General features: G+C 38.9%; 1 protein-coding gene across 1 annotated transcript; it reads left to right on the forward strand.

The window, feature by feature from the left end:
* Positions 1-1,402: 1,402 nt before the first annotated feature.
* LOC129523713 (large ribosomal subunit protein uL14-like) lies at positions 1,403-10,935 on the forward strand. The gene is made up of 2 exons (XM_055347206.1): positions 1,403-1,510; positions 10,399-10,935. Exons 1-2 carry the CDS (start codon positions 1,403-1,405, stop codon positions 10,687-10,689), a joined length of 399 nt encoding a protein of 132 aa, XP_055203181.1. The 3' UTR covers positions 10,690-10,935.
* The last annotated feature ends 737 nt before the right edge of the window (positions 10,936-11,672 follow it).

Genomic DNA, 11,672 nt, shown 5'->3' on the forward strand with positions numbered 1-11,672 from the left:
ATCGAAGCCAATGAACATTGTGGCTTTGCATTAACCATAATATTGTCATTTCAAATGGAATGTACAAGTTTATCAAAATCCACTTTAAACTTTTTATGTTCTCAAAGCAACAGGAAGCCAATTTATGTGGCCAATTAAATAGCTGTTGACTTTGATTTTGGTATTTTGTGTCATGGTCTTATCATTTAATTTGAAATACATATATTTTTAATCAAAACATTAAAAAAGAGTAAAATTTATTCTGCAATTGCTCCTTTTAAAATTTAAAATAATTGTATTTATTATTTAATATTTGAATAAATATCATTTGAACATCAATCTCACTACCAGTTTAGAGCAATCTTCTAAGTTATTTTGCTCTTCTTAAATATATTTTAAGATATGAGAGCAAACTAGATTTCTGAGAGTTTGTAAAATAAAGGAAAACAAATTAGGCATTTCTTCAGAAATGTGACCTCCTAAAGGACAGCTAAAGAAAACTTTTTAAAAAGGATTGTTTTTACTCCTATCCTTTCCTTGGACTTTCCTAATCAACTCTTTTGTTCATGTAATAGCTTTTTTGAACTATAACTCATATACCATAATATTCACCCATCTAAAGTATACAATTCAGGCCGAACACTGGTGGCTCACACCTGTAATCCCAGCACTTTGGGAGGCTGCGATGGGAGGATTGCTTGAGGCCAGGAGCTCAAGACCAGCCTGGGCAACATGGCGAAACCCTGTTTCTACGAAAAATACAAAAATTAGCTAGGTGTGGTGGTACATGCCTGTAGTCTCAGCTAATTGGGAAGTTGAAGTGGGAGGATCACCTGAGCCCAGAGGTCAAGGCTGCAGTGAGCCGTGAACACTCCACTGCACTCTAGCCTGGGCGACAGAGTAAGATCCTATCTCTAAATAAATAAATAAATAAAATAAAACATACAATTTGAAGAAAATAATGTATATAGCGGTCCATTTTCAAGACAAAGTGCCTCAAATTGGCTCAGGTCAGCAAACTACAGCGGAAACAAGATATACTAGGCCTCTGCTTGGATAACCAACGCCTGCTTGTCAGTCCCCGCCACCCCCAACCCATTAGTTGCCCCCAGCAGAACCAAAGAAGTTTAGTCTAAGATGAAAGTTTACTAGCCTGCAAGATAGCTCACTTTGTCTGTTCTTATTAGCCTGCCCAGCTGCTTAGGTTATAAGTCAAATACTTAAGAGCTCCTGAGTTGACTAGGATTACAATGTATTGTGGGCTGCAACAAAATGCATCAGGACAACCCTAAAGAAAACACCTAAAGCCCCTACCCAACAACCAATCGATGACATCCGGGAAGATTGTAACCCCATAGTACTCGGTCTATGAGGAACTAGGGGAGGGACCTGTGCATTAGGGGCTACATTGCTTTTTGAAACCATGCTGGGTATGCCTGTCCATCAGACACCTGATCTCGCAAGACTGTCATTAAAAGTCTCACTTTTGCTGTTCTCTGGTTCTCTGAGTCTATTCTTTGGGTTTGGACAGGTGAGTTTGTTTCTCACACAATTCAATGGTTTTTAATGTATCACAGGGTTGTACTACCATGATCACAATCAATTTTAGACATGTTTTAATCTCCCTCAAAAAACACGTACTCTTTAGCTACCACCATGCAAATTCCTCATGTTCCCATCTCCACCAGCCCAAAGCAATAAATAGATAAGTCTTTTTAAAAAAATATCTTGCCATGTCACAAAATCAAGCCTGTCACTTGTTGCAGAGCCAACAATAAATGAATGGAACTGAATACAACCTCCTAATAAGTGCATGCATATCAGACATGAGATATAAAATATGCTTTACATCGTATGCCCTAAACTACTTTCTATCTCTAGATTTGCCTATTCTGGACATTTCAAATAAATGGAATCATATAATATGTGGCATTTGTGACAGGTTCCTTTCACTTAGCATAACATTTTCAAGGTTTATCTATGTTGTATAACGTATCAGTACTTTGTCTCCTTTAATGAATGAATAATGTTGTTAATATTAATTCCATTAACAATATTAATATGGATATATGAAATTTTGCTCATCCATGCATCAGTTGATGGGCATTTTGGTTGTTTCCACCTTTTGTTTTTTTTAAATTTTATTTAAAAAATTTTTAAGGCTAGTTAAGTGATGCAGTGGGAGTGGAGAAGGAACAAAGAAATCTGTGACTGGGGCCGGGCGCGGTGGCTCACGCCTGTAATCCCAACATTTTCGGAGGCTGAGGCAGGTGGATCACAAGGCCAGGAGTTCGAGACCAGCCTGACCAACATGGTGAAACCCTGTCTCTGCTAAAAATACAAAAATTAGCCGGGTTTGGTGGCACACATCTGTAATCCCAGCTACTCAGGAGGCTGAGGCAGGATAAGCACTTGAACACAGGAGAAGGAGGTTGCAGTGAGCGGAGATCCTGCGCCACTGCACTCCAGCCTGGGCGACAGAGCGAGACTCCGTCTAAGAAAAAAAAAAAAAGGAAAGAAATCTGTGACTGGTTGTAATCAATTTGTTATAAACACCACTGCACTCGGACCAGAACTTTTGGTTATTTTAACCAAAAAGAATGACATACCAAGAGCATTGAATCGCAACCTGAATTTTCTAACCCAAGTCTATCCTCCTTCATTTCAACAAGTTATCAGAATTTTATTTGTCCAAAATGTAATGTTTGATAATTATTATTTTTCTTTTTGTTGTTTCTTGTGCACATAGCATAATGTCTGGCACACGGGTGAGAATCAGCTATTTTATTTCGGTGTGTCATTCATAATGCTGCTATGAACATTCAGGTACAAGGTTTTCTGAGGACAGATGTTTTCATTTCATTTGAGTATATCCGTAGGCCTCTTTTCCAGATGCTGAACAAACAGCTTCTACAAACGCAGACTAAGACACTTCTGTAAGTTCTGAGAACTATCCCCTTTAGCCCATGCCTCCAAACTTGGGCAAGTTAAGTCATAATTCTACTCAACCTTCCAGGCCCAATTCATTCATTCATGCATTCATTCAATCAATATTTTATTTATTTATTTATTTATTTATTTATTTATTTATTTATTTATTTTTGAGATAGGGTTTGGCTCTTTCATCACGTCTGGAGTGCAGTGGTGCCAACAGAGCTCACTGTAGCCTTGACCTTCTGGGCTCAAGCAAACCTCTCACCTCAGCCTGTTGCATAGGTAGGACTCCAGGTGTGTGCCACCATGCCTGGCTAATTTTTCTAAAAAATTCTGAGGAGGCAGGGTCTCGCCATTTTGTCCAGGCTGGTCTAAAACTCTTAGGCTTGCCAGGCGTGGTGGCTCACCCCTGTAATCCCAGCACTTTGGGAGCCCGAGGCAGGCGGATCGCCTGAGAGGTTGAGGGTTCAAGACCAGCCTGACCAACATGGAGAAACCCCGTCTCTATTTAAAAAATACAAAATTAGCAGGGCATGGTGGTGCATGCCTGTAATCCCAGCTACTCAAGAGGCTGAGGCAGGAGAATCGCTTGAACCTAGGAGGCGGAGGTTGCAGTGAGCCGAGATCATGCCATTGCACTCCAGCCTGGGCAACAAGAGAGAATCTCCATCTCAAAAAAAAAAAAAAAAAAACTCCTGGGTTCAAGCAGTCCTCCTACCTTGGCCTCTCAAAGGTGTGAGCCACCATGTCTGGCCTCAACAAATATTTACTGATTCTCACCTATGTGCCAGGCACTATGTTATGTGCACAGGAAACAACAACAAAAAGAAAAATATTAATTACCAGACATTACATTTTGGACAAAGAAAATTCTGACAACTTGTTGAAATGAAAGAGGATAGAGTTGGGTTAGAAAAAGTAGGTTCCAAATCTATGCTGTTGGTGTGTCGAACTTTTGTTATATAACATTGGGCAAATGATGGAATTCTTGAAATGTTTTCTAATCTGTGAAATATATATAATATTTTCTACCTAATGAAGCTGTGAGAATTCTGCTTAATATGAGATCTGAAAGCATTCTGCAATGCATAACAAGGTATAATTATTATTTTTAAAAATATTTTAATATATAATATTTTAAAATAATATCTTAATATTATTATTTTTAATATTCGATTCCCTATAATACAGAATAGGGTTGTGGTTAAGAAGACCCAACTGTCTGGACTGGGTCTTGGCTCTTCCACTTATTGACAAGGATGTTATGAGAATAACATGAATCAATACATGTAAAATATTTAGAATAATGCCTGGCAGTTAATAATCACCCAGTATTTAATATTAATTATATTATTGCTATTATAATCAACAATAATGTTGTTATTTTATAATTACTAATATTAATAATTAATAACATTAGCTGATGTTATTATTTATGAGGTAGTCTTATATTGAATAACCTCTTTTTTTATTTTTTATTTTATTTTATTTTCTTGCATTTGGAATGGGTCCTTTTTCTTTTTTTTAATTTTTAAATTTTTATTATCATACTTTAAGTTCTAGGGTACATGTGCACAACGTGCAGGTTTGTTACATATGTATACATGTGCCATGTTGGTGTGCTGTACCCATTAACTCGTCATTTACCTTAGGTATATCTCCCCTCCCCCCACCGCATGACAAGCCCCAGTGTGTGATATTCCCCTCCCTGTGTCCAAGTGTTCTCATTGTTCAATTCCCACCTATGAGTGAGAACTTGCGGTGTTTAGTTTTCTGTCCTTGCGATAGTTTGCTGAGAATGATGATTTCCAGCTTCATCTACGTTCCTGCAAAGGACATGAATTCATCCTTTTTTATGGCTGCATAGTATCCCGAGGTGTATATGTGCCACATTTTCTTAATCCAGTCTATCACTGATGGGCATCTGGGTTGGTTCCAAGTCTTCGCTATTGTGAATAGTGCTGCAATAAGCATACATGTGCATGTGTCTTTATAGCAGCATGATTTATAATCCTTTGGGTATATACCCAGTAATGGGATGGCTGGGTCAAATGATATTTCTAGTTCTAGATCCTTGAGGAATCGCCACACTGCCTTCCACAATGGTTGAACTAATTTACACTCCCACCAACAGTGTAAAAGTGTTCCTATTTCTCCACATCCTCTGCAGCATCTGTTGTTTCCTGACTTTCTAATGATCGTCATTCTAACTGGTGTGAGATGGTATCTCACTGTGGATTTGATTTGCATTTCTCTGACGACCATTGATGATGAACATTTTTTCATGTGTCTGTTGGCTGCATAAATGTCTTCTTTTGAGAAGTGTCTGTTCATATCCTTTGTCCACTTTTTGATGTTTTTTTTTTTTTCCTGAAAATTTGTTTAAGTTCTTTGTAGACTCTGGATATTACCCCTTTGTCAGATAGGTAGATTGCGAAATTTTTCTCCCATTCTGTAGGTTGCCTGTTAACTCTGATGGTAGTTTCTTTTGCTGTGCAGAAGCTCTTTAGTTTAATTAGATCCCATTTGTCAATTTTGGCTTTTGTTGCCATTGCTTTTGGTGTTTTAGACATGAAGTCCTTGCCCATACCTATGTCCTGAATGGTATTGCCTAGGTTTTCTTCTAGGGTTTTTATGGTTTTAGGTGTAACATTTAAGTCTTTAATCCATCTTGAATTAATTTTTGTATAAGGTGTAAGGAAGGGATCCAGTTTCAGCTTTCTACATATGGCTAGCCAGTTTTCCCAACACCATTTATTAAATAGGGAATCCTTTCCCCATTTCTTATTTTTGTCAGGTTTGTCAAAGATCAGATGGCTGTAGATGTGTGGTGTTATTTCTGAGGCTTTACATCTTCACAGGCTACTTTCTGGATAAATGTGGAGGTCACTGTAAAAATCCTGACTGACTATTTCACTCTGTCAACTTACCAAATGTCAGGAATTTTCAGATGAAATCCAAATCTCTTCAATATGTGAGATGTTGATAACATGTTATTCCCTTTGTTTCTTGGTTTCATTTCATTTCATACACTATGTATTTAATTGCTCAAAATGACACAAATTCACTTATTACTATTACTGAAACTTATAAGCATTCATGGATGACTAACTGAATTGGTTTTTATTAAGCATGGTTTGGATACCACCATGGATGTGTGAACTTAGCTCCATTTGACAAGGATGAGCTGTATCCCTTATCTTTTTATCTACATCTTCACAGATACATGACATTCATTCTTATGATAAAAATCTTTCTATTTAAGGAAACTATATTAGAGTAAAGATAAGCTGATATAGCAAACAGATGCTAAATACAATTGCTTAAAGAAAGCAAAAGTTTCTCTTATTCACTGTATACAGAGAACGGTCCAGGGCAGCTTGGCTCCCTGATATCAGTCAAAGACTCAGGTACCTTCCTTCAGCTTGCACAACCATCCCCTAGGGCACTGTTGCCCATATGCATGGCAAAGTGAGATTGCCAATCATTTCCTTCAAGTGAAAAAGGAATAGAGAACAGGAAGAAACATACCCTGGGCCCTACAGCTCAGGCCAAGTAGTAGAATTGATTACTTCTCATGTTCTATAGCAACAAGTAACCACAAAGGATGCTGGAAAATGTGATCTACCCTGGTAGTCATATGCCCAGGAAAAGAAGGAAAATAGATTTTGGTAGACAGCTAGCAGTTTCCATCAAATATATTATTTTATTCATTTGGAGAATTATATCTCTAAGATAAATAATTTGTGATTTCAATAAGGGTTTTCTTCCACTGATTCATAGCAATTTAAACCTGCTTTCATATTCTGTTGGCTTCCTATTATATTGTGCTATGAGGAAAGCAAAATTCATGCTTGGGAGTAAAGTACTCGCTGACTTGCACTGTTTTCTTGCACAAAGCAAGATAGCCCAAGAGTCTTTTGAACGAAGAATACATTTTCCTCAGGGTCAACAGACGAATACTCATGACTTGGGGATATCAAATAAGCTAAAATAAATGCACTTGAAAAGTGTATAGCTTTCTATAAATGCAAGATTTTTACTATTACAGTATTATTATCACTTAAGTGTTAGCGGTCCATTCTTTTTTTTTTTTTTGAGACGGAATTTCGCCCTTGTTGCCCAGGCTGGAGTGCAATGGCACAATCTCAGCTCACCGCAACCTCCGCCTCCTGGGTTCAAGCAATTCTCCTGCCTCAGCCTCCTGAGTAGCTGGGATTACAGGCATGTGCCACCACACCCAGCTGATTTTGTATTTTTAGTAGAGATGGTGTTTCTCCGTGTTGATCAGGCTGGTCTCAAACTCCCAACCTCAGGTGATCCGCCCACCTCGGCCTCCCAAAGTGCTGGGATTAGAGTTGTGAGCCACCACGCCTGGTCAGCGGTCCATTCTTTATAGGATATTATGTATATTGGCTCAACAAGGAGTTGGCCTTCTTACAAAGACACTGTTCTTTACTGTCCAGTTTACTTTTCCAGCCTATCCTAGAGAGTTCAAAGTGTGATCTGCTAAGCTGACTAAAATGTGATGATAATTATAACAGACTTTGTCACAGAAACGAATAATATAGTTAAACCCCATGCTTTCATTACCATGATCCACATAGTTACACATTTTTAGCTTCTTGTCTGGAACTCACCAAATTTCCTATGTTGCTAGCATACTGGTTTCCCACAAGTTACGTTAATTTCTTAGAATTTATTCTTATTCTTATAGAAAAAGCTACATTAACCCCGGGAGTTGTGGCTCATGCCTGTAATCCCAGCACTTTGGGAGGCTGAGGTGGGTGGATTGCTTGAGGCCAGGAATTGGAGACCAAACTGGCTAACATGGCAAAACCTTGTCTCTACTAAAAATACAAAAATTAGCCAGGAATGGTGGTGCATGCCTGTAATCCCAGCTACTCAGGAGGCTAAGGCAGAAGGATCGCTTGAACCCAAGTGGTGGAGGTTGCAGTGAGCTGAGATCACACCACTACACTACAGCCTGGGCAACAAAGTGAGACTCTGTCTCAAAAAAAAAAAGGAAGAAGAAGAAGAAAAAGCTACATTAAAATTTACATTTGTTTATTGTAGTACTGGCTTTTCCATCCAAGATTCTCAAAAATGTTGGAAATATTCTTTGGAGAAATAATCCTAATTTTTTTTTTTTTTTTTTACAATGATTCTATAAACAAGTCTCTTGACAAAATGAACTTGTTTGTCCCAGAGAGGTGTGCCTACTTTGGTTGGTGAGAAGATACCTGCAAACATATTGTCTCTTCTCAGGAAAAGAAAAAAAACCCTTATTTTTTCTCGTAATATACTCTGTTATTATCGTTGAATTGGTGTGATTGTTGTCAAACAATAATTATTTCTTATAGTTGCCTATGATTTTTATTTTTGCACTATTTATGTGGAATTTTCTACCAATCTTCAGGAAAAAAAACGAGCGGAAGAGGAGCTTTACAGTAATAATAATACTGTAAGGATGTCCAAAAAAAAAGATAGTATTGCCAGGTGCGGTGGCTCACACCTGTAATCCCAGCACTTTCGGAGGCGGAGGCGGGCGGATCACGAGGTCAGGAGATTGAGACCTTCGTGGCTAACACAGTGAAACCCCATCTCTACTAAAAACTTAAAAAATTAGCCAGGCGTGGTGGCGGGTGCCTGTAGTCCCATCTACTCTGGAGGCTGAGGTGGAGAATGGCGTGAACCTGGGAGGTGGAGGTTGCAGTGAGCTGAGATCACGTCACTGCACTCCAGCCTGGGCAACAGAGCAAGACTCTGCTTCAAAAAAAAAAAAAAAAAGATAGTATTAGGAGAGTGGACTAATTTTCTACAATTAGACAATCCTTGGGTACAAGAAGCTATAAAGCATAAAGAAGAAATTCTTGCCTTCAAAGAACTGCATTCTAATTTTAGAAAAATTAGACCGTACTGAACAGATGCATAGAGTTAGTCTTGTGCAAAACACGTGACTTGTGGAAAGTACCTACCCTGATTCACCCAAACATTAGCCTAGATCTTACTTGGGTTAATTTTACACACCACTCCTATTGTTTTAAGAATGTTTGTCCTCTACAAATGTCTCTTCTTTCAAAAACAAACCCATTTGGGGATTATGGCGATCTTTGTTCCTGATTAAAATATCTCTGTTCTGTTGCTTTGTATTTTACCTTTCACAGTAGCTTAATCCATATTCTATGGTTTTGTGATTAACCCTGAGTATGGATTCTTAGTGTCGGTTTCATATGAGCCTCATTGGAACATAAAGCACGTCTCTTTGTTTCATTTACAATTTCTGCAATAGCATTGATTTACTTTGCCTTTAGTTTTGTTCACTGAGCAAAGAATTTTCTTTTGAGTTTTTGCTTTCTTTCTTTCTTTAATTGGTTAGCTCTGGTAGGTGATTTTGTAGATTTTTTGAGGGGGGGTTCAAAGCACTGATCAGTAATTCATAAAGCTGATTTTTTTTTCCACAGTTGAAATAAGCAGTGACATTTGGTAATTCACAAATGCTAGCCCTACTGTCCGCAGTGTTAAGATAACTGATTAGTTCCGCAGCCCTGCTCAACACCTCCCAGCATGCACCTATAATGGGCCATAAACTTGAAAGCCCCCAGGCCTCTTTCCCTGTTTCTGGGTGAGGTTTGCAGTGTGGAGGAGGGGCGCCAAGCCCAGTAAGAATGAGTGGGAAACACTGACAGAATCACAGGGGGAATGGGAAAAAAAGAACTTAAGAGGATTATAACAAGAAAGGAAGCTTTTGGAGTCCTGGGAGGTGATGCCAGTCAGGATCTCTGAATTGCTAAGAAAAGAGAAATTTTCCCCTTCCTTATGTAGGCCTGGGGCAGGGAATTTCTTTTTCCCTCTCCTATCCCTTTGCATCTTTCTTCACAGGTGGTGATGGTCCTGCCCTTAGGGAGGAAAGGGACCAGGCCAACCTTCCCAGAGAAGGAAGCTCCATTGAAAGGGTGGCTTTAACTTTACATGTTCACGGAGTAGGAAGGAGCAATCCAAAGAGGCATGTTTTTGCTGGACAAGCTGATGACATCTGAAAACCTCAGGCCAACCTGACTGAGTGGAATGTAGAAAATGGCTATTCAACGGTGACTATTCAATTTAGGGAGTTCTAAGAAGGGCTTTTCCATAAAAAGCCTTAGACTTTCCGAAGGAAGGTCAGGCAATATGAACCATTTAAATGAACATTTTAATCTTGAAGTGTGTTTTAATCATATTAGATTGTATAAGTCTTTTTCTCATGAACATGTTGCAAATATTCAGTACTAGAGAATAAGCAGTTTTGAATTTTTAAAGAATATTACTAGGCTCGTTACTAGCCGCATACTTTTTTTCTCATGAGCCTATTTCTGGTGCTTATACTTTAACAAATTGGCAAAGATATTCAAAGTTCTGAATGTGTGGAGTTGCTGATCGTAGAGGTGAGAACTCTATTCTTTTTTTTAAACAGGATAAATTTGCCTATAATTTGTTTAAGAATAGTGTCAAAATCTATGTCCTTTTTCCTTCTTTCCAGCGTTCAAGACGTGGAAGCGAGGACGTGGTGGATCCTCCGGTGTGAACTTCCGGATTTCTGTGGGTCTTCCGGTAGGAGCTGTGATCAACCGTGCTGACAACACAGGAGCCAAAAACCTGTATATCATCTCCGTGAAGGGGATCAAGGGACGGCTGAACAGACTTCCCGCTGCTGGTGTGGGTGACATGGGGATGGCTACAGTCAAGAAAGGCAAACCAGAGCTCAGAAAAAAGGTACATCCGGCGGTGGTCATTTGACAATGAAAGTCATACCAGAGAAAAGATGGCGTGTTTCTTTCTTTTGAAGATAATGCAGTGGTCATAGTGGGCAATAAAGGCCAGATGAAAGATTCTGCCATTACAGGACCAGTAGCAAAGGAGTGTGCAGACTTGTGGCCCCCGGATTGTGTCCAATGCTGGCAGCATTGCGTGATTCTCCAGTACATTTGTAAAAGCAAAACAAAACAAACAAAAAAATTTTAAACCCATTAAAAAGTATTTGTTCCCAGAAAAAAAAAGAGTAGTGTCAAAACACTTTAATAGAAGCCGATTTGTAAATACTTATGTTATCTTAATATCCTACAAAATTATTTTTGAGGGACTGAGGCAACAGTGAACAGGTTAAACCTTCACTATTCATTCAAAAGTAGGAGAGCTCTGGGGCAAGAATGGAGGGGAATTCTTGAGTAGCCTACAGCTAAAATAATCCACAGGGAAAAAAAACTCTTATCCTAACACCAATAGACATGTTGGTCTATGTGGCATGACCATTTCTCTGAGTTTTTTAGCCAAAAGAAGAGTATGTGTTTAAGAAACTGCTCTGTGTGATAATTAAATGATTGTGAGTCCAATGACTACCTTAAGCAGTGAAAGTGGCCAAGGAAGACATATTTCTTCCTTCATATTCTGCTTCTTTTCAGTGCTCAGGAACTCTGATCAAAGGAACACCACTAGAGAACACTGAAGGAGGCATGTCAGGTGGTTCTGCTTCTCCATGGCTCCCTACGATGAATGCCTAGAGAGGGTATTGACATGGCAACCTGGTGCCAGCACATCTATCCACAGCTGGTGAGTCTCACACCCTTCAGTCACAGTGAGAGATGTATGATCTGGGCGAAATCCAAGTCTTCAGGTTAAATCTCTTTCTCATCTCTTTTTTTTTTTTTTTTTTTTTTTGAGATGGAATCTCATTCTGTTGCCCAGGCTGGAGTGCAGTGGTGCAATCTTGGCTCACTGCAACC

Source organism: Gorilla gorilla, chromosome 6 (genome assembly GCF_029281585.2).
Source record: "Gorilla gorilla gorilla isolate KB3781 chromosome 6, NHGRI_mGorGor1-v2.1_pri, whole genome shotgun sequence".
NCBI lineage: Eukaryota > Metazoa > Chordata > Mammalia > Primates > Hominidae > Gorilla > Gorilla gorilla.